Source organism: Desmodus rotundus, chromosome 3 (assembly GCF_022682495.2).
Source record: "Desmodus rotundus isolate HL8 chromosome 3, HLdesRot8A.1, whole genome shotgun sequence".
In the NCBI taxonomy this organism is placed as follows: Eukaryota; Metazoa; Chordata; class Mammalia; order Chiroptera; family Phyllostomidae; genus Desmodus; species Desmodus rotundus.
In genome coordinates this window covers 14,904,994-14,929,466 of record NC_071389.1, presented here as the reverse complement: position 1 = coordinate 14,929,466, position 24,473 = coordinate 14,904,994, and the positions used below count along the sequence as shown (strand labels likewise).

Genomic DNA, 24,473 nt, shown 5'->3' with positions numbered 1-24,473 from the left:
TTTCCAGTTTGTAATCTACTTCCTCCTCAACTCTGGAGGAGTCCAAAAACCCTAACCATTTAGGGTTCGCACCTCTATTTTCAAATCTTAACATTTTAAAGTTTTTTTAAAAGGTAGCACAAGGATAAAAAAAAAACAAGGACAACAGTATCTTGTCAAAGCAAATAGGGTTAATAAGCTTTGTATAAAATGCACAAGAGAAAGAGAACACACACATCTCCCATGCATGATGCCAGGGATGAGTAAGCATGTTCTTTCATCATGTCATATCTACTCAGCCACACCAGCCAGGGCATCTATTACTGCTATAATAAATTATGACAGCTTTTAAGCTCTCTAAACAAAAATATTTATTAGTGGACAAATAAAGTTAGCATGGTAGAAAAGAAAAAACCAAAGACTGAATTTTAAAAACCTGATGCAGATCTCAAGTTGCATAGTTCTGCCGTTCGCCAGCTGCGCGACTAAGTCAATCACAACGGCCTTGGGTCTGGACTTCCTCGCCTGGACTAGGGACCTGAGACCTGGCTCGCCTGCAGAGAGCAAATCCAGCATCGCGGGGGAAAGTGAGCTAAACCGAAGCATGCGGATGGCGGCCCCGACTGCTTTCGGTGTCGCAGTAACAAAGCGGTTTGCAGGGGACGAGATGGGCAGTGTTAAACTCCGTTTGAGGGTGATGGTTCAAAACCGATGATTTAGCATTCACTGATCAGTAATAAGAGATCTGATTAATACAGAAGCATGTAAGTGAAGTGAAACCAGACATATGATTACCAATTTTCCATTAATGTTGGGGGCCAGGGGACAGTTCATCTTGTTTCTGCTGAAAGGCTACATCGATTTTTAAGAAACCAAAGTGATAAAACTATTTTCCAGCATTAACTGTTAAGATGAAGGACAACCATGTCACGTCCTTATTCCAAGTGAAAACAGGTTTGAGAAGAAACTTCAATGACTCTGCGTGGATTAGTAGACTTCAAATAAGTGGACAAGTGGTGAGCACTGAGGTGACTCAGAAGGCGTATCAAGTCATCAAGCCAACAGAATCCAAGACTCTCCAACTTCTAGTTCTCACCTGGCACCCCGAGGCCTCGGGTGTTTTGTTTGACCCACACAGGCTGGTTTTACAGATGGTTTACACAAACTTAACATTTCAGGAACTTGGGGTGAGAGACATGAAAACGAACTGATAGGCAATGGCTAAAAAATTCAAGAATCTTTCGTTTATATCATCAAGGCCTTCAGTAAATATTCAAGAATTCAATCAAACTAATTCAAATGTTTCCCTGGGTGACAGATATCTAGAAAAAGCAAGTACACAGAATCCATGCCTTGAGATAAGAGCATGAGTGTACTTCAATGTTTGGATTTTGTTATTTTTAATATTACTTATCAAAGTAGTCCTTTTTTTTAATAGTAGCTTTTTAGACCAAAAATATATTCCATTCTCTCCCACTTCTTCCCAGATGAAGAAAAGGAAATAAAGAGAAACAAACTAACGATAAAGAGAGGGAAAGAAGGAAATGAAACGGAGGAACCTTATAGGAGCTAATACTTTAAGCAACATAAGTGGCTTAACTGCAATTAAAATTTAATTTGGTACACTTGCAACAACTGGTGATGCCGGGCTGGCGGCTCAGTTCCAGCCGCTTAGTGTACAAGGAGTACAGCAGAGCCACGCACACTGAAGCCGATTCTTCAAGACGGCCTGTCTGTAACTATTTGACTCACTCAATGAAGGAAAAAAGATGAAGTCTATAGAACTTCCACTTCCCTTTTGAAGTTCTTGATGTTTAAGGCATAACATTAATTCACACTAATCAAAAAAAAAAAAAAGGTAACACCACAAATCCTTTATTGTTTCAATTTACTCCTATTAATTATTCTTCACTAGATTTGCTATATTCTAATAGTAAGGTCACTAATTGAATCAGTGAGTTGAGGACTCACCGAAACACACACCAGACCCTGGTTACTAAGCATTTGTATATGTGTACCAGGCCAACCAGTGAAAGGATTTCATTTATTTTGATTCAATGTAGTATGCTGCTCATCTTTGTCTACTTTCATGTCAATTTGTGGAGCGATTGTTTTAAAACAGCAGCCCTGCAGGTTTCAAATACAGCTTCCATAATTCTTAACAGATTTTATTAACACAGTTTATAAGTACAGTTTATACTGATGACAGGTTTAAAAATATTCAGTAATATTTATCTTTGAAATTCTCTCAAAAAAGAAGATAAAGACGTGTGGCAGCAAAGTTCTCCCTCGGTCTGACTATACGTGTCTGTCGATCCCTACATATGTCTGTTTCACACGAACACACACATGTGTGGAGTGTACCTATGATTCAGAACGCCTTCTCAAGACATGCACCTCGAATCGGTAGGACTGTTTGAACAGGGCTTCATGTAACTCAAGTCAAATTTACAAGCGGGGAGAATGGAGTTTGTATTGTACTCTGCTGATGGGCCAGCAGCAGGAGATGGACGATCTCTCTTTTAAAAGGCTGGCCTGTTCCATTCCGTTTGGTTTCCCTGTACGTCCCAGTCACATGGCTGTTTCTGAAGATCCACCTGGAAATCACCCATCTCTCAGCTTGTGGGAGGCCGTTTCCAGAAGGGTGGAACCACAGAGACATGATAAGGAACGCAAACTATCTGAAGAATCTACCTGGAAATCAGATTTTGTTCTGAGTTTATAACTGCCTTTTAAGATACACAGAACTATCCTTTCTATCGTTTCATTGTAACATCTTCAACTACTACAGAATTGTTAAAGGTTGAAACTAGCATCATCTTCTAAAATTTTATGCCATTACATGGCAACTTGCACGTGGGTCTGACTTGCACAATGCTACACTTAGTATGTTGCCATTGAGTCAGAAAAAAGTCAGTCGTGATAGTGCAAAGGAGGAGATAGTTACAGTGTTTAAAGTGGGAATGAGAAAATGGAAACACACCTTAAAAAAAAATGGTCTCCGATTTACTTTTTTTCCCTGACAATACCATGGGGTGGGGCGGGGGGGGGGGGGGGAGGATTTCAGTCAGTGGTAATGTAACAGATATCACTGCTTTTACAATAAAAAGTTAACTTCTTAAAGTTATCATTGTTACTCTCATTTCTCAAAACCAGAAGTTTATCCCAGCAACTATGTGACAGAACACGACCACATTCGGCTAAATCCACGTCAGTGTTTCAGTTCCTCTCCCGTTCTCTCTCTCCCTCTCCCTCTCCCTGTCCTCATACTTTCTTCCTTCCCTTCCGTGCCTACCTCGCAGGCTTATCGCTGCTCTACAGGTGCTGATCTCTGATCTAGGGACTTCTGGACATAATGAAGACAGTGGAAACCTCCAAATAAAGGTCTCATCACTGCCAGGAACCTGTCAGCCAGGAAGGCCCTGTAACACCAGTGTGATAAAAACGTTCCTATTCATGCAACAGGTCTGAAATGATTTGATAAGATTAGTAAAAAGTACCCCGAACGGTGTTTAGCATACAATAGACACTGAAGAAACGCTAGCTCATTTTGCCCTTCCTTTTTCCTGAATTTAAAAGTGAGCTAACTGACCTCCCAGGAGGCGGCTTGCCCGAGGTCCAGGGCTCTCCCCAGAGCCAGGTCTTTCCCGCTCCGCTTGTGCTTTCTACTATGCACGGCTGCTCCCCTTTGATGATATGTGATAACCTCTTTAAACAGGCGCCCCAAATTTTAATACTTTCACTTACATTTATCTGAAGCTTTTGTTCAAATGGTGATCATTGCTAGAAAACCCAAATTCTTTTGAAGCCTAGGCAGTTTTTTAAATCTAAAAGTTCCATAATGCAGTTGTGGCAGGAACAGAAAATTAGGGTTAGAAATGACTCCCACTACAGCATTCAGGCAGCACTGGCAGGCAAGCAACGGGAGGTTGTTCCAAGTCTCCCGGGGGCACACGCGCACCACCAGCACAGTCATTAACACCAACTGCGATGCGAAGAGAACGTGTTGCACAGTGCCAGAATGGCTTGTTTTTTACGGATGAAATGTCATGTAACAATAATTTTTTCAGAGCATAGAGTGAGCTTCTGAATAGCTCTCCGGAGAGTTCTATTGCTCACCACTGGTTTCTTCCGGGATTAGCACTTTTCACTGAGCAATTAAGCAATTACCTGGAAAAGCAGGAAAATAAACGCTGTAGGCATTTTCTCCCCCCCCCGCAGCTTTCTGAAACAGTCCTATTTAAAGTTTTAAAGTTAAGAATGTATTATGAAAGGCATTCTTCACTACAGGATGTTTTATTCCTCTGTGACGACTTGACTTTACTCTGGCTTTCTGAGCCTGTGTTCACTTTCTCGGGGGACCTTCTCTTTGAAATCTAGCTAAAGACTGAAAGTGAGTAAACTCACTGAAAAAGATGGGAAGGATAAAGGCCAAGCCTAAATACAGTGCTATCTGGGAAAAGGAAGCTGATGACTAGGGGTGGACGGGGACTCACCGTCTCGCACTGCCTGTGTGGCACTTTCAACTGTCCTTCAGAACCATTTTTAAATACACTAGAGACCTGAGATTTCTACAGAGAACTAAGAAATACAGGCTCCCATACTGGTGTCCTCTGTTGATGTTACACATAGCCCTAGGAAACAAACACGCATTTTCTTTGAGTGGTAGTGTTTTCTAATAGGAGGCCATGAATCTTTCTTTGGACCATAGTGCCCATGTGTCACTTCTGACATGTAGGGTGCATTAGTCTTAAACATACACAAATGCTCAAATAGCAATCAACTTACAGGAATAACGCCTTAAAAGGTTTGCGAAAGTGAAACTGATGACTTTGAAACAGCCCGTATGTGTTCACTTCCTTTCCTGAACGGGATTATCATTATTCATGGCACCATCACCAATATGTTCCATAGTCCAGCACTGCATGGGGCTGTTCAAAGAATTTCTGGAAGCATGGCCGTCAACTCACTTGCTCCAATCCAAAAATGGAATAGGAGAAATCATGTATTTTAAGACACAGCAAGGGTGTGTGCCCGGCGGCATGGTCTATTTTTAGGAGTTCTGTCGGGAAACTTTCTTTGTGAATGTGTGGAGGGAAAAAACAGTAATCAAAGGGTGACTCCATGAATTCTTTCATTCTTATAATAGCTAGGTCTGATGTGAACTCGGTATGTCTGCGAAAGGGCCTGCAGTTTCAACTCTCACTGTCCCCAAGGCTTATCTCTACATGCGTATGCATACCTCATGGGGTTCCTGGAAGACTCCATGGCTTATTTTTAACAAATAAATTCCAGGTCTGCAAAATTTCAAATAAGTGCGCTAGCAGTAGGTAAAAAATAAACTACAAGGAACTGCCGGAGGTCCCAGGGACACTAACCGAGAACTGGGAGTGAGTACAGCCCTCACTTCACTCTGTGACGCCCAGAGGGTAACAGACTTAAGTTCTGCCATCCACTGAGTCAATATTTTTTTCTTCAATATTGTTCATAACTGATCCGCTTAAAAAATAAGCAGCAAGCTATGTTGTGGCATTTCTGTCAAGAGGAATACATCTCCACTGCTGAATCCTAGATTTTCTGTTGGTGCAACTGTTCTCAACCCTTGATTTAAATCTTTTCTTTCTTCAAGTATAAATGCTCTTCACCTCGGGGGAATAGGCGTTCCTGGGGAAAACGAGCCCACTACTTACAGGGGCTCTCCTCAACCTTCTCCACTGTGGTCCACGGCAAGAAAGGCAGGGACAGGGACAGCTCTTCACGTAGCAACAGCGATCACAGCCACGGGTAACTGCTCTTACCGTATGATTACATTTAACCAACCACGGTTAAAACTGTATTATTAAAAAATTCCTATTTTATTTCCTGAAAAGTCGATCAAATAAAATAGACCAAGCAGTATTTGTCCTCTTGAAACCCTCCTCTTGTCTTTAAGGATCCGGGTTACACAGGCCACTTGTTTAGCAAACTTGGGACCAAGACACCTGCTTCGAAAGCCTCTCATAGGTCCATGTTTACACTGCAAGTTAGCTCCTGGTGCTGCTCTTGAAGTTGAAGGTAAACATACAATAAGGTCCTAAAAAGACCGCAGGGCCACATGCCATTTACTGACACTGCAAGTGACCATAAGACTTAACACAAGTTAAATTTGTCCAAACTCGGTTGAACTTCACAATCTATTTTCTTTAGAGAACAGGTGCAGATAAAGCGAAGGATTGACGCTCACCCCAACCTGCAAGCAAGTCTTACCTTTTCAGGTCAACGGTTGTGACACTAAATACAACTCCTTTCAGCCAAAGAATCATGAAGAGCCTCTGCGAGAAGGGGCAGTTTCCTATGCTTTCACCATCACTGCCAGCCTGGGAAACAGAAGGAAACATTAAAAAACAAGGTCAACGTGATGACGCTCAAAACAACAGGCCGTTTTCTGAATTTTTCATCAAGGGTCCAAGATGACAGGGAACGCTGCACTGTGGGAGGAAGGGTGAAAATTTGGGTTTTATGATTTTCCTCTTTCATTTGCCGCATTCTCTTTTTAAAAATGGCCAGTACAACCCTAGCTGAGTTGTCAGTTGTTTCAAGAGTCATCCTGTACTCCAAAAGGCTGCGGGTTCGATTCCTGCTAAGGGAACATACCTAGGTTGCAAGTTCAATCCTCAGTCGAGGCACGTACAGAAAGCAACCAACTGATGTTTCTCTGACATCGATGTTTTCCTCCCTTTCTCTCGCTCTTTTCTCTCCCTCTCTCTCTAAAATCAATAAACATATCCTTGGATGAGGATTAAAAACAACAATAATAAAAATGGCCAGTCTAGCACAGCAATGTCCAAGAGAAGTTTCTGCAAGGATAGAAATTATCTCTATTACCACTGCCCAATATGGTAATCACTAGTGGCATATGGCTAAGAAGTACTTGAAATGTGGCTTGTTCAACTTAACTAAATTTTTAAAATTTCATTCACATTTAATGAATTCAAATCTAAACAGTCACATGTGGCTAATGGCTGTCACACAGGACAGCAGAACTCTGATCAGTCTTCAGGAGATGCAGAGATCCTTGTCCCAGAGCAAAGTCCATCATGGGCTTTATAAAATGTAAGCCATTTCCTGTTTTATGAGATAATACTCTTTTATTTTAAAGTTTTTATGTATTTATTTCTAGAGAGAGGGGAGACGAGGGAGGAAGAGAGGGAAACATGATGTGCAAGAGAAACAGCAATTGGCTGCCTCTCGCACTGGCCCGCAACCCAGGCATGTGCCCTGCCTGGGAATCGAACTGCCAACCTTTTGGTCCACAGGCCGGTGTTGAATCCACTGAGCCACACCAGCCAGGGCAAGATAACATTCTTTACAGGCCAACATAAAAAGGGAAATTTGTAGATGTGTCTCTCTCCGAAGAGTTAAAATAATTGCCAGCCTCCCTGAATTGTTAAAAATATTCATTATAAAAATTACATATCCTGTTTTACACATTCTTTCAGGGAGAAAAGAAAATAACATAGCTTTACAATGAGCTATTTGTAATCCACTTAATGAATGCAGCAGTTGACTTCCCCGAGTTCAACAATGAGGTAGAATTTTCCTAAAAACCAGAGTGGAACAAATCTTTAATTCCATCATGTATGCCCCAAGTTTAAAAGGGAGGGAGGAGGGGAAGGGAGATGGGGGTTGGGGAGCCAGCTGCTGGAAGAGAACATTCTGACACTTGCTAGGGACCAACCCAGCCCTCTAGCCCTCTTCAACATGAAGTCTGCGAAGAAAGCCAGAAATAACTTGCAGCAAGTCATTCGAAGATGCTTGTAAAAGTACTGTTTATTATCCTACAGTAACTCTGCAAAACCTCAGGAGCCGTCTGAGTAAAAGCCCAAGGGCTGCATGCGGCCCAACACAAAACTGTAAATCTACTTAAAACCTTTTTTTTTTTTTTTTGCACATCAGTTTTCCTTAGTGTTTATGTATATAATGTGTGGCCCAAGACAATTCTTCTTCCAGTATGTCCCAGAGACGCTAAAAGGTTGGACACCCCTGCAAGTTTAGAGTAAGAATAACCTAAAGGAACCATTTAAAATAATATTTCTGGGACTTACATCCAGAGATTATGATTCAGAAGAATTCCTGGTGGAGGCCCAGGAATCCTCGTTTTGTGAGAGGCACCCAAGGAGATCACAGAGGTAGGCATCTGCTGGACACATTGAGAACCAGTGGTGCAGGAAGGTCAGGACGCTACTCCTTAGAGCACAAGTCAGTTCTCAGGACTGAGTCATTCTACACTGTAACAAACTGATACTCAAAGTTGCTTTTTTGAAGATGCTCACCATCCAAACACACAGGGAAGTGATAACATACAAGTGAGTTTATTACAGATCAGAAAAAGTTAACACGTTACCCTTCTACATAGCTTAATGACTAATATTTTCACACAAGGTTGTGGCTTTAGCCATCCAGATTTTACTATCATTGTTTTGCTTTTTTCCTCTCCCAGTTTTAACATGCTTAGCGGCAGAAGCATACATACAAGAAAAGGATACCAAACTGAGACTTAGACTAAAAAAGCGGTAAAGTTTGGTAGACAAAGAACAAGTCTGACTCAGTGTTCAGCCTTTTCCTTTCACTTAATCTGTAAAATTAACCTTTCCCAAACTGCCTGTCATAGCAGCATTAAAACAATTACGTTGGTGAAGAAGATGTAATAAAGATGTCACATGTAGAAACTGGAAAACACATTATAACAAGCCACTGGCCAGAGAGGGAAAACACCACCCCACAACGTCCTGCGAAGGTCTACAGAGCAGACCACAGGGTAGGACCGAGGATCTCAGCACATCCTCTCCTCCAGTCAGGGTACCAATGCTTCTCTGCTTTCACCTCCTGTGTCTATAATTTTCTAGAAAATTTTACCAATTCTTTCAGGTGTATCAATAATAAGTCATTACATTCTCACTCTCCTGATAAAGTACTTTCCTTTATGCATTCAAAAATAAAAGCATGCCTACTCCAAGACAGAACTGAAAAATTGCCTCATTAACTACTCCCCAAACTCATGAAAATTCAAATAAATTTGGACGTACAAGCTTTTCCAAAGTTTTAATAGCACTAGAAAATTGAGAGCTACCAGACAGATGATGTTTTTGTAAAGTACAGTGAAACTAGAAAACTTTGGATTTCCAGAAGTCACAAGTCAAACACTTCCTTCCTTACCTGGCTGGTATGGCTCAGTGGATTGAGTGCCAGCCTGCAAACCAAAGGGTCATCGGCTTGATTCCCAGTCAAGGTACGTGCCTGGGTTGTGGGCCAGGTCCCCACTGTGGAGCACACAAGAGGCAACCACACATTGATGTTGCTCTCCCTCTCCTTCTCCCTCCCTTTCTCCTCTCTAAAAATAAAGAAAATCTTTTTTTTTTAATTTCCTCCATTAATTCATGTTGTACTAATAAAATTCCATCTCAACATTTCAATAAAATGTCTTTTAAGTTAGATGGTAAAAATTACTCTGCTCAGTATGAACTACATTGAATAAAACCTACTGTTACAATAAACTGAGGAGGATATTATGGTATAGTATAAAAGCATAGTGTACACTAGAAATCAAGGTATTTTATTTTATACCCATTTTTTTGTTAATAACAACAATGAAATTACCACATAGGTGTATCTAGCAATAGCACCTAAGAAAAGTATCCCTTTAAAAATTTCCTGCTTTTACTGCTTCTAACAGCAATAAACATTCATTATTCTAAAAACAAAAACTGAGCCCTGGCTGGTGTGGCTCAGTGGATTGAGCGCCAGCCTACGAACTGAGAGGTCGCCAGTCCAATTCCCAGTCAGGGCACATGCCTGGGTTGTGGGCCAGTCCCCAATGGGAGACGCACGAGAGGCAACCACACATTGATGTTTCCTTTTTTCTCCCTCCCTTCCTTTCTCTCTAAAAATAAGTAAATAAAATCTTTTTTTAAAAAAATTGAAACACTACAAGTCAGTTTTCCTACCCTTGAACCATTCAACAGTCTGTTTACTTATTCATCTAGATTTTTTCTATGTACATATTATATTTTTCTTTTAAAAATATGATCACTATATATATATATATATATATATATATATATATATATATCTTTTTACGATTTATGTATTTTAATCCCAATTTAATGTAATCAACCTGCTGGAGGCTGCAGTGCTCCCCAAGATGGTGTCAGAGAAGGCCAACGAGGAAGCCAGGGCTTTCAACCCTGTTCCTACTAACAAGGAACCCCTCCTCCTCGCTGCTAGGTGGTCAGAGGTCTAGGAGACAGTAGTCATGACTAACACCATCAACCAGAGTTAATGAGACCCCCTCAACCAGAGTGTCAGTGGAGGCCACACACGAAGCTGGAGTTCATACCCCTGCCCAGCAGTAATGAGGAGCCTTCACACCTTGGGCATCCACGGAGGCCAGGTGGGGCATGTGGACTTTAATCTCCACCTTGCTGTAACAAGGCGGTGTCGCTATACTTCTCCCCTCCCACACCCCTCTGGAGCAGCATCAGAGAAGCTTTAACAGAAGGTTTAAACAAGACCCAAACTCTTATAATACAAAAACGTCCAGGTTTAAACTGAAAATCACTTGTATTACAATGAAAAAAGGAAATCAACAGATGTCAACATCAAGATAACAAAAATGTTAGCCCTGGTTGGTGTGCTCAGTTGGTTGGAGCATCATCCCAGAAATTGAAAGGTTGTGGGTTCAATTCCCAGCCAGGGCGCATACCCAGATTGCGGGTTTGATCCCTGGCGGGGGCGGGGCACACACATATATGAGGGCAACCAATTGATGTTTCTCTCTCACATTGGTGTTTCTCTCTCTCCCTACCCTCCTACCTCTTTCCCTAAAAGCAATGAAAACAATGTCCTTGGGTGAGGATCGGGGAAAAAAGATGACAAAGATGTTAGAATTATCAGACAAAGATTTTAAAGCATCCATGATAAAAAAAAAAAAAAAAAGAAAAAACCTTCAATGAACAATTATGAACAGCTTGAAACAAATGAAAAAATGAAAAGCCTCAGCAAAAAAACAGATGTAAACAAGAACCAGATGGAGATTTTAGAACTGAAAAATACAATAAATGAAATTAAACATTCAGGGGATAGGCCCAACGGCCAAGCGGAGGTGACAGAGGAAACAATCATAGAACTAGAAGATTGAGCTATAGAAATTACCCAATCTGAACAACAGAGAAAAAAGTACACCAAAAATGTAAAACTTCCTATATATTTCCCTATTTTGATGTCATCCATCTAACAATCATTTCTGAAGGCTTCCTTGGATGCTTTTAACCCAACATTTTCACATGTACAAATTATTCTATAGAAACACACAGATGCACGAAGGGAAGTAAGAGGGAGGAACACTGAAGCATTGTTAACATCAGAACCCTGGAGACCACCCAATGCCTATCAGCAAAGGGCCCAAGAGACCACCTCCTGAGAGCAGAAGTCCAGACTAACCATTTGGCCTTGACTGGCATGGGTGGGTGGGGGGGTCCAGTTTTCTTCTTCCTCTGGTGTGTGGGGCAGAGCAGCTACTGTCTACACGCTTCCTGACTTGCCTAGGCTGCCCCTTTCCTGGTTCTTTGGTTAGAGAGCAGACTTTGCCAGAGTTTGCCTGAGCTTGCTGGTGTTTCCAGGCTGCCAGTGTCTACATCTCCCAATCGGTTATGTATGAAGGAAAAACAAAACATAAAAAAGAAAACTCACCACCTTCACAAATGCACAAGTCTCTCAGAAGTACTGAATTTTAAAAGCAAAATTAAAAATGTCTAAAATGTGGTATATCCATACAATGGAATATTATTTGACAGTAAAGATCAACGAAGTATTGCTACAGGCTATAACTTGGATGAATTTTGCGAAATTATGCTAAATAAAAGGAGCCAGTCACAGAAGACAACACAGTGCACAACTCCATTTACATGAAAAGTCCAAAATAGGCAAATCCATAGAGACAAAAAGTAAATTAGTGGTTGCCTAGGGCTTGTAGGGGAGACGGGGGAATACCATTAAGGAGTAACTGCTAACAAGTACAAGGTTTCTTTTTGAAATGGTAAAAATGTTCCAAAATTAGACTGTGGTGACGGTTGAGCAACTTTGCAAACAGACTAAAAACCACTGAACTGGACACTTTAAGTGGGTTCATTGTATGGTATATCTCAATAAAGCTGACTCAAAAAATACACAGACGCAGATTACAAATACAAATATGCACACACCGGACAAGATTTCCATTTAGGGTACACAGTTTGAAAAGCATGATTTCATATTACAAAAAAATACATGCCTGCAATGTTTTTTTAAAAATCAGAAAACCCAAATCATCAAAGCAAAAACTTGAGTAATCCCACTGACACAGAAATAACCACCAATTTCCAGATAAAGGATGAGTTAGCATTCCTTTGGGTTCTATTCTTATAAACGGGGTAGGTAGTTCTGTTTAACTTGCCATCTGGGGTTCCGCTCGCATACTCAACATTCCCCACCCCCGTCCCTCAGGACCTCTGTTGTAATTCTTGAATTGCCTAATACCAGCATTTAATCAGAAATGGCTGGATTAACTCCTACATTGCAGAAAAAGGGTCAGCAGTAGATGCCATAAATATTTTAATGTTTTACTAGCTAGAGGTTACGGGACTGCTCACTTAGAAAACCTAGCTTAATCAGTTCACAGGAAGTTAGATCTTAAGCCCCGAAGAAGAAGGGCTTCTTCAGCTTCCTGGCTTTCTATTTCTTTGTGCGTGTGGGGCGAGGGGTGAGAGGGTGGTGATGACCAGGGGAAGAGAGGCTTCCTCTTAAGGTCAGAATGGGCTCCTGACCATCAAATCATTTCCCTTCACACTTTTTGTAGGGAACGCATAAAACAATGTGTTGCGGAGAGAATGGACTCAAAAACTTTAAGATCTCATTTAACCTTTAGAGTGGAGTCTACCTAAATTAGCTGTCTACATACACAAAATAGTTGGCTTTGATTTAGATTAACCTACAAGTCACAAAACAAAACGAATCAACATGGTAAATGGGCGGTCACCTGGCTTCTATCCTCTACTTCTTTGGTTTTTGCTACACACGTGCTAGAGCCAAAGTCTAGAGTCTAAAGGTTTGTTTAATAAGCTGTTATCCTTCTACAGGGCCTGCAGAGTATGCGGGACACAACATGGTTTAGAATCAGACCATCCTGGATTTGAGTCCTGACTTCACTGCTTACCAGCTGTGTAACCTTCAGGAAGTTACTGAACATCTGCGAAACCTGACTTTACATACCTCTTATTATGGGCATCAGGTCAGTTAGGGTATACACACAGTTCCTGGTACATGGTAAGAGTCTAGTGAATGTTACTTAACTTTAAAAATGCTTCATGCACAGAACTCAAGCACTCACCTATCCAAAATAACCTATTAAAATCTGAAGTCATCAAGATTCAGTTACCAGGATGCTATTGAAGGAAATAGCTAAAATTCACAATTCAGCCAATTTTTTTTAGCCAAATGTCATGGTTTAGTAATAACTTTTTAAAGCACATTCTTCTACCCATAATAATCCACAGCTAAATCTGTTGAATGGAAGAGATAACTCATCTTTCAGTAGTTGCAAAGGCTGTTTCTGTTTCATTTAGTAGATGACCAAATATGATTCAATAACCTAATGTAACCAATAGTTTAATTTTTTTAGAGAGAGCCTGTATACATGTACAGTAGGCTTCACAACTGAGGTTTTGCAAAAGTTCCCTTTCCTCCTTTCCCAGGATACCTTCCTCAACAGTGGGTGCGCACCACTACTCCATTACCCCTCCATTCACTCAGTACAACACAGCAACATAAATGTGGACACTTAACATGACTAAAATCACAGTGCCCTCCATCTGAAATGCCCACTGCTGTGCCTGTCCTTCAGTTAAGCTCAAGTCTCATCTCTAAGAAAACTTTCTAGATTCCTGTATCCCAAAACAATTACCTGTTCTCTCAACTTTGATTCCAGCTCCTAAAACGCTGTGTCAACAAAAATCATCAGAGGATCTTGTTAGAATGCTGATTCTGATTTGGTAGCTCTGGAGTGGGGCCCAAGATTCTGCACCTCTTCCAAACCCCCAGGGAATGGCAAGCCTATGCTACTGATCACGACCTGCCTTGTGATTTCTTAAACTGTTACTGAGTGTTATTCCTTTACTATTCATGCCTCTGCACTGTATCTCCTGAGCTGGACTGTAACCTCACTGAGATGTCGTACTTTTAGAAAGTCTTTTCAGAGGACAACTTCTGTTGCAGTTGCTTTACTATTCATTAGCTTTCTATTGATTGCTAGCCTTTGAGTTACAAAGAATGTGTTTCAGGCTATCAGTATAGGAAAAACTTATTAAAACAAATCTTCCTGATGAATAATTTCTCAAAAATTTAAATTAGGCCTCCAAATCACCTTGGGACAGAGCCAACAAACCACAGAAGCCACTACAGCAAACTCTGATAGGTGTCTGCCCAACATCCATTCTCCCACTTAGTTTTTCCTGATATAGCTCCTATTTTTGATCAGGCATCCATTCCTCCCTCCCCCAGCTGACACAGGAAATGATGCCCAATTCCCAATTTTAGGGGTAAATCCTGATTGATTCTAAGCCAGTCATGATAATTCCATTCCTCTTGCCAGTGACTTAGTTAGGCGTAATCATGGGACCCAGTTCACTGACAAGACAGAGTTCTCCTAAAAAAAAGTTTCTTGCTCTTAAGATGAAAACACCTGAAGAGAAAACCCTTGGGTGTGAAAGCTATGGCTGTTGTGGCCAATTTGATAGTAGCCGGAGGCTGCAGCCAACGCTACAAGGGGACGAAGCCAAGAGAATCCCAAAGAAGAGAAGCAGACCCTGACATACTACACACAGAGCAGTCTCCTGCCACCCTACTTTCATTAGATACACACATCCTTCATGGTTAAAGACAATCAGGGGTTACGTTTTCTGTTCACAATCATAAGCATCCAAACCAATGTCATCATTTATTTACAATCAAGATGAGCGGGAAGAGCCCTGGCCAGGTGGTTCAGTTGGTTGGAGTACCGTCCTGTTCACCAAAAGGGTACAGGTTGGATCCCCAGTCGGGGAGTGTACGGGAGGCAACCAATCCACGTTTCTTTCTTTCTTTTCTTTCTCTCTCTCTCTCTCTCTCTCCCCCCCCATCCCTCCCTCCCTTCCTTCCCTTCTCTCTCCTTGATGTCCCTCCCCCACCTCCCAATTCAATAAACATATCCTTGAGTGAGAATTAAAAAAAAAAAAGACTAGCAGAAAGAATGAAAATACTTAAGTGTAGTAAGGAAGGAAACAGAAAACTCTCAATGGAAGTCAAAGGAGATGCAGCCACTCTAGGTCTCTGGCTCGTTGTAACCCATTCTACTTCCCCCGGGCTGTCATTTAGACTTTTATCTAGGACTTCAGTGGTCTGGGTAGCATTTGCCACTGCAGTTCAAGCTATGGGCTCTCTCCTCACTCACAGAACACCTCCTTGTCCAGGACCCAGAGACATCTACCCAATACCCCGCACGTACTTCCCAGCTCCCAAACACTGGGAGCTGGCACTGTGGACACAACTATGAATGAGGGAGACCGACCTGACATTGTGAAAGATTTCTGTGGAAGAAAGAGATAATAAATATATCCAGTTAAAAATTATAAACTGCAATAAGTGTCCAAAGAGAAACAAAGTACTAAGAGAGAGGAGAAGGTGTACCTACTTTAGATAAGACAGGTGGTCATAGAAGATCTTTTAGACCTAAAGGATAAGGAGCCAGCCGTGCGAAGAGCTACTGTGACTAGACTACTGAGAAAAGCGGTATTGGTGGGCGCCAGATTAAGAAAGACTTTCTAGCCCTGGCTGGTGTGGCTCAGGGATTGACTACCAGCCTGCGAAACGAAAGGTCGCCAGTTCTATTCCCAATCAGGGTACATGCCTGGGTTGAGGGCCAGGTCCCCTGTGGGAAGCATGAGAGAGGCAACCACACATTAATGTTTCTCTCCCTCTCTTTGTCCCTCTCTTCCCCTCTGTCTAAAAATAAATAAAGTCTTTTAAAAATGCATAGATTAAATTAAATTGGGAAGGTACAATCCCAATGTGGGTGGTTTGGATGTGGGAATTGAAGAAAAGAAAGAAATCAAGAAACTCTTAGATTTCTGATTTGAACAACTGGGTAGAGGAAAACCTCAAGATGGGGATGAGTGTGCCTACCCTTCGTTGGAGATTAAAAAGGAAAATCCCTTCAAGAGATAATAACATATGTAGCCTTGGCTTGAAGATATTTCTCAGGTGTGAAAGGCTACAGACCAAAATCGGCACTGTTAACACCTCAGGACACATTTGGGGAGAGGAAGGGGCAGGGATATTAACCTTATTCACCTCTGTAGTGTTTTGTTTGTCTTCTTTTTCAGATTTAAGAGAATTTATCTAAAAGAAAATATTCCAAATGTTTACACATGATAACCTTCTTGTCCCTAATCACTGCCAAAATATTAAACTGCCTAAATACAACAGAACTGCTCTTCCCTTCATATTGCTTTTAAAAATGCTGAATGCAAAGTAGTCCAGAACTACTAACCGAAACAACAATGACAGCTGAGACAGACTTTGCTGAACACTTTTGTTCTGGGACATATCGAAGCAAATGAAAACAATGGCTCTAATCTGTACTAAAATCAAACCTGAAATGTCTCAGCCAGAACACTTTGTTGAAACAAAGTGTCAGGTATACAATGACCAGACTTTCCATCTAAGCCCACAGAACCGTAATACAAACAAGTTCTGCTGGGTGTTTACAGTCACTCCTCCAAGCCTTAAAATAATAGGAGCAAAGACTTCGGAGTAAACTATAAGTCACATAATTAAAAATACTGAATGACAAGAGAAAAAAAAAAAGGTGGCCAAAGGCATATGACCTTTTTCCTGTCGGGTCAACCCTGAATCTATTCCCCATAAAAATCTACGGGGAGCAGATTTACTACAGGAAATGAAAATGTCACCAAAATTGCCTGGAAAGAAGTTAATAGCTACTGTTTAACTTGGAGGTTTATTTCTCACTTGATATTTATGAAAACTACATGAAAATTATTAGTATACATTAATCCTCAAAATAACCATATGAAGTTAGGGTATTTCTTTCCTCATAGTTCAGATAAGGAAACAGCTTTAGAGAAACTAAGTATTTTGCCATAGGTCACACAACTGAGAAGTGGCAGAAGTGAGGTCTGAACTCGGAGGACCATGCTATTAACCACTTTTATAGTTTCGTAACCAAGGTAAGAAGGAGATGCTGGATCTCAAAGGCTTGGTCTCACGATTCCTATGGTACAACCACCATCTCTCCCTATATGGACATCACCTATCAAGTAAAATAAATCACCTGAACCACAACCATTATAATGTAATCCACAAACGTTATTTTAAATTGTCTAGTAGCCCTATTTTTAAAAAAAGTAAAGAGACAGGTGAGATTAATTTTAATAATATTTTATTTAATTCAATATATCTAAAATATTATCATTCCATTCCAACAAGCAACAAACAAAAAAAGTGTCTACATTCTTTTCCTTGCACTCGATCTTTGAAACCTGCTGTGTGTTTTATACTTACAGTACATCTCGTCCACACTGGACACTTTCAAGCACTCATCGGCCACACACGCCCCGTGGCAGCGCCTGTCAAATTAAACATCGAGGAAGAAGCCTCTGGACAACCAGCACCACCGTCACCAAGACCGTGTGCCAAAAAGGTCCTGTACCTGACTCACCGACTCAACACTCAAGCTCCCAGACATTATTTATTCTGATTTCAAACAAATCTTAACAAGTGAGCTTATCTGGCTTAGCAAACCACAACGGATTACAATAGAAAATTAAAGGAAATGGGCTGCATCAATAGAGCTAAGTGGGCAAAGGAAAAAACAGAAAACACACATAAACACACGCACCCACCCATGCACGCGCACACACAAAGGAGATCGAGGTTCAAAAAGCAGAACCGCTGAGGCCGTTTCGCAGAGGCAAAAACAGTCTGACATAACAGTCTGACATGGCTCACTAGTTCCCGGGGCCACCGCTACATTACTGAATTTGTATTCAGAGTGAATGCTCACATTAATCGGCAGTTAAATCAGCATTTTAAGAAATCAAGGAGCCGTTAATATATTTCAGAAATATTTTCTTTTTTTTTTGAAATATTTTCTTTTCAAATCAATTTGAGAACTCTACTATTTTTGTCATTTTTCTATAAATCTAAAACCATTCTAAAATTATAAAGTTAATTTTTAAAAACCACTTTGAGGCTTCTAGTAAGACCAAGTAGATCCCATAGGATCAACCCTCTGCTCCAGGACAATGACAAGTTCAGACAAAAAAGCCACGTGAGGACACTGGAAAATGAACAAAAGCAGGCAGATGCGGGAAGGGCGTGGACACTTGGAAGAGGGAAACAGAGTGGACAAGTTTCCCCAGTTTTTATCTTTCAGCCTTGTGCCATGCAGGGCAGCTAAAACTCCAGTGAAAAATTCACAGTGCTGCTGGCTTGAAGAACCAAAGGACAGAGTTCACAGCCGTCATCCCCACTGGAAAATAAGGTAGAACACCGTAACAAAAAAGAGCCCAAGAGAGGGAGTCCGAAAATCTGCAGTTTGAGTTCAGCTGAGTTAACTACCTGCTTAAAAAAGGAAAAAAAAAAAAAAAAAAAGACACCCTGACCAGTGTGGCTCAGTTTGTAGGGCCTCCTCCTACAAAGCGAAAGGTCTACGGCTTGATTCCCGGTCAGGGTACATGCCTAGGTTGTGGGTTCAATCTCGGTATCGAGGTTTCTCTCCCTCTCTCCCTCCCTTCCACTCTCTCTTTAAAAAAAGAAAAAAAATAAGAAGGAAAAAACCAAAACCAAGACTGCTCAGAGATGAGCAGAACATAACATTCACAATATCCAGAATCCGATCCAAAATTATCCCCCATAGGAAGAAACAGAAAAACATCACCATTCTCAAGAGAGGAAATAATCAGAGACACAACCCAAACTGACCCAGAGGCTGCAATGTGCAGACAAGAATTTTTAAGGTAGTTCTTATAAACCATGCTTAATGATATAAAATGAAAAAATATGTTCACGATAAAGACGGGAAATCTCAGTAGAAAGGGCCCACAAAAAGAACGAAAGATAACTCCTAAAACTAAAAAAATGCACTATCTGAAACTTCTGAAAATCACTAATGGTCTAAACAGTAGAATAGAGAAGAGAAAAAGGATCTATGAATGCGAAGCAGATCCAAGAAATTACTCAAATCTGAAGACTGGAAAAACAAAAAGCAAGTGAAAAAAATCAACGGAGCCTCAAAGCCTAATGGGAAAATGTCAAAAGGTCTATATTTTTAATTTGAGTTAAATTCTCTCAGGAGAAGAGAGAGAATAAGGCAAAAAAAATTTTCAAGAAGTAACGGCCTAACTTCTCCCAAATTAAGACAAATTTACAGATTCAAGAAGTTTCATGAACATCAAATAGGAGTAATATAAAGTCACATCTAGGTTTTTTATAATTAAAATGCTAAAAAGCAAAGAAAAAATGAAAATTTTATTTAAAGTAGCTAGGGAAAAAAGACAACATACTACATACAAAGTATTAAATGATTTGAGTGACAGCTTAATTCTCATCAGAAATACAAGAGGCCAAAAAATATGGAACATTTTTAAAGTGCTGAAATAAAACCAAGGACAAAAACCACCCTAAATCTCATATCCAACAAAAATATCTTTAAAGGATGGAAGTGAAGAATGGAAATTAAGACAATTTCAGATAAAACTATGTAGAATTTAAATGTTTGACATTTAAAAGAGTTAATTTCAGTAATACAGAAGACTAATAACAAGTATTTATTATATTGGGGTGGCCAAAAAGTCCATTTAGGTTTTTTTCTATCAAATAAAAGACATTTTTCATTCTCACCAATAACTTTATTGATTTGGATATTTTGAGTACGTCGGCTGTCTCCCGCTATTGGCTTCTAGTGGGTAGAGGCCAGGGGCGATGCTACATCTTCCAATGCCTAAGACAGCCCCACGGCAAGGAATTGTTTGGCCAAAATGTCAATAGTACCAAGAAACTTCACAAACCACTTTTGACGCATTTGATCAATCACAGCACCTTCTCCATACACTGTACAAATCTTTTTTCACATTTCAGTTGCATTTTTACCTTTCTTGAAATAATAAAGCATACTATGCTAAAAATGTTGTATATTTTCTTCCATCTTCAATATTGAAATGGCTGCACAAAAATTCACCAATTTTGATAAGTCTTTTTTAAATGCCTACTGGAATGACAGCTGTCACAATAGAATCTAACAAAATTGTTTTGAATGAAGTTAAAGACAAGTAAGCACAACTACAGTCATCGTACAGGAAAAATTAAACCAACATTTTGGCCAACCCAACATTAACAAATGTTTGTATCATTTAAAAAAATGTGCCTTTTATTAGTTATTCTCATTGTTGGCCACATACAAAAAATAACAACAACAACAAAAAAACCAGTTACCTCAAATGTTTTCACCAAGCCTCATTTTTTTAACATCTAACCAAAGATAAACTCACTAACTGCAATCTTCCCTTGTTTATCAGCTGAAGCCAAATATACTGGGGCTGGGTAAAATTCTCATGCAAGTCAAAATCCAGCAGCCCACTTTCCCTCGGGGCAGTTAAAAAATATACATGCACTAGTATAAACTGCGCTCAGAAAGAGTCCTGGGAGTGAAAGAAAACAATCAAGTGTTCAAAAAACACTCTTCTTCCCTAGTCGTGCTACAGCAGCTACCTAACTTCAGTGGGTAAGAGTTATTTCTCTTTATAAACAAGTTTCCGGACCTGGAAATTCCAAGAGTTCACCAGTAGAGTCAAAAATCCAATTACTCCCTTTGTAAAACAAATCTAAATTCTCCAGAAAGTTTTTTTTTTAAGAGATTATACTTTGGGTATAATCCAAAACAAAAGAAAATAAAGAACTCAAAGGATAAATGAGATATGTGAGGGACTTTACAAACAGAATTACATGATATGATTACGTACAAAAAACTGGCTCCAAATATATACATCAGAGTATGTCTTCACACTGGGCCTCTAAACAACTATGAACAGTGGATCAATAATGATAACAATGAACAAAGAACTGCAGCCATAAAAATGCCATGGAATATTTTAATATGAAATATTAGCACTCAAACATGGAAGAATGAATCTTTCTGTGGTATTTTATTTTGAATTATCCATGTTTAAAACTTTTGTTAAAATATATTACCAAATAAGTTTCTTTTAAAATTATATACTCAGCCAACATATTGCAGCTGTGAAAAGTTAATATTCAGAACTCTTGTCTCTCTTCTTGGCTGACCTATAATCAATTTCAAATATCTGAATAGTACAAGATACCTTACTTATTATTGAGATTTTTGCTTACCATTGCTTTTTTTTTAAATCCTTACCCAAGGACAATTTTTTCATTGCTTTCAGAGAGAGAAGGGAGAGAGGGAGGGAGAGAGGAAAGGAGAGAGAAAAGCACAGACGCCAGAGAGAAGCATCGATTGGTTGCCTCCCCAAAGCCCCTCGACAGGGGACCCGACATGCCTGGGCCAGGCATCAAACTGCAACATTTCAGTTACCGGGTGTAGTTCCAACCATCTCAGCCACACGGGCCAGGGCTCTGCTTACCGTTTCAACACACAGGAGCCTTAAATATGACAAAAGCAAATTTTCACTGAGAATAGTTCTGTATCTGTTTTCTCTTAGACATAACAAAACCTTCCCTTTATCTTTAAGGTTGTTCATCTGAGAACTATATTTTCTAATCAAAGAATTCACTCTTGAAATAGTTTTCATTTTTCTGGCAAATTGCCCCCCTTATTACCGAGAATTTTTATTAGCTCCATTTATATTTGCTGTCTATTAAACTGCTTCTAATTATGAGATCTGACTTTGAAATCTCAGGTCTCAACTTTCTGCCTGAGCCTAAGACAACCAAGACTAAGGCTACTTTAGTACATAAAATAAATCTGGACTAGACTGGACATCACTTCTAAGAAACACACCCACTTTTCAGATGAGAACAACTTGAACCTGGTCTTCCAGTTAAATAATTTGAAGATTCTAGACCTCTAAACCAATCTGTTACTCAGGTTAGATCAATGTATCTAGTAAGCAGCTGGTCAAAAAACCCAAACTACATGTCTTCAGTTCAATAACTGAATACTATTTTTATCTCTGGTATTTTACTGTGAAATAAATATAAAACACAACACCAGAAAGAGACAATACTCTCTACACGCTTCTACCCACAGACTTGCAATACTTCTTTCCAGCCCCTTCTTGCCTGAAAGATTTCTTTTGAGAAATCAGCTGAGAGTCTTATGGGAACTCCTTTGTAGGTAACTGTCTCCTTTTCTCTTGCTGCTTTTAAGATTCTCTCCTTATCTTTAATCTTGGGAAATGTAATTATGATGTACCTTTGTGTGTGGGTCCAACTTCTTTGAGCTCTCTGAACTTCCTGGAAGTCTACTTCCTTTGCCAGATTAGGGAAGTTCTCCTTCACTATCTTTTCAAGTAAGTTTTCCACTTCTTGATCTTCCTCTTCTCCTTTTGACACCCCTATGATTCGGATGTTGGGATGTTTAAAGTTGTCCTGGAGGTTCCTAAGTCTCTCCTCATGTTTTTGAATTCTTGTTTCCTCATTCTGTTCTGGTTGAATGCTTATTTCTTCCTTCTGGTCACAATCGTTGATATGAGGCCCGGTTTCCTTCCCATCACTGTTGGTTCCCTGTACATTTTCCTTTGTTTCTCTTAGCATAGCCTTCACTTCTTCCTCTATTTTGCGACCATACTCAACCATTTTTGTGAGCATCCTGATTACCAGTATTTTGAACTCTGCATCAGATAGGCTGGCTATCTCTTCATGGCTTAGTTCTATTTTTGGAGCTTTGATCTGTTCTTTCATTTGGGCCACATTTCTTTGTCTTGGTGCACCTGTTAGTAAGGGGAGGAGCCTTAGGTATTTGCCAGGGCAGGGCAACCCACAGCACTGTGTGGCACTGTATGTGGGGGAGGGACCAAGAGGGAACAATGCTGCTTGCTCAGCTCTCAGCCTGCTGTCAGTCACTTCCCCCACTATCCACAAGCAAGGTAAGCCCTTCTGGTGCTGATTCCCAGGTGGGTGGTTTTGTGTATGTTCTAAGACCCTGTGGGTCTCTCCAACGAACTCTCCTGTGAGGCTGGGAATTTCTCCCACCACTGGCACCCCCACAGGTTTTTACAGTCAAAAGTTTTAAGGCTTTATTTCCCTGCACTGGAAGCCTGGGTTGCACAGCTCCTGAGTTGTTTCTCCCAGTTTATCTGCACGCTAATGTGGGACCACCCGGTCCGCCAGCCACTGCCTTTCCCCGAGTCTTCTCTGCCCCAGCTGCCTGTCTCTGCCCCTCCTACTGGTTCTTTAACTCCTTGGTTGTTGGACTTCTATACAGTTCGATTTTCTGGCAGTTCTGGGTGTTTTTTGTTTTTAAATTTGTTGCTGTCCTTCTTGTTTGTATAAGGAGGCAAAGTATATCTACCTACCCCTCCATCTTGGCCAGAAGTCAGGTTTTTTTCTTTTAATTTGTGTTTTAAAGAAAGAATCCTTGTTAATGGTTTGGGTGTTTTTAAGGGACAAAGGAAGGCAGACCATAGGATTAAACAGCTTCGTAATTTTTTACGTGAGCCAAAAGTTGGAAAAAAAAAAAAAAAGACGAAGAAGAAAGAAACAAAAAACCCCAGATCCCAAAGCACTGGCTGATCTCCTTAACTCTGCTTAAGAAACTTTATAGATGTGACTTCACTCCTGGATTACACATCTATATTTAGTTTATACCTAATATGGGTAAAGTCCCGAACTAACAGCCATTTCCTCCATCCACAAAAAGAAACTTCCTTGCTTTTTTTCTATCAACAATGCAAAGACTAGTGCAGGCTCCTCTGAAGGAGAGGTTACACACACACACACAGAAAAATATTAACATCTTAGTACATTATTCTTTTTAAACTAGGACCGCTTCAACACTTCCAAATTGGAAAATAATTCTAAAATCAAATATGTGACGGTCAAGTAAACTCCTGAACAAGTTTATAAATAACCCCTTTAAAGTACTTTATAAAATACTAATTAACCAGGACCCAAAAACGCACAGAGGTGAGGTCATGGAAATTTTACAGTTTCCTTTCAAATTTAACCAAAAGAACTGAAAGCAACCACTCACCTAACAAACCATCTAGGCTCACTGGTCGTTTAGGAATGTATTTAAACAGTCTCAGAACTTTGTATTTTTTTAATTTTTCAGGGTGACTGAAAAGAACAAATAGTAAAAACAAAACTCTGGTGGGTAAAAACTCAAGTTTCAAATAGAGAAGAGGAATATAAACAAATTAAAAAGCTCTTAGTGGTTAAGAGTTGGGCTC

The 24,473-nt window shown here is 40.2% G+C and overlaps 1 protein-coding gene across 1 annotated transcript in view; it reads right to left on the bottom strand.

Annotated features, from left to right (window-relative positions):
• CLIC4 (chloride intracellular channel 4) overlaps positions 1 to 24,473 on the bottom strand; it is a 62,003-nt gene that overhangs the window by 24,373 nt on the left and 13,157 nt on the right. The window contains exon 2 of the mRNA XM_024554394.4: positions 6,226 to 6,335. Within this exon, the coding sequence (XP_024410162.2) occupies positions 6,226 to 6,335 (110 nt within the window). The remainder of the gene's footprint in view (positions 1 to 6,225; positions 6,336 to 24,473) is intronic.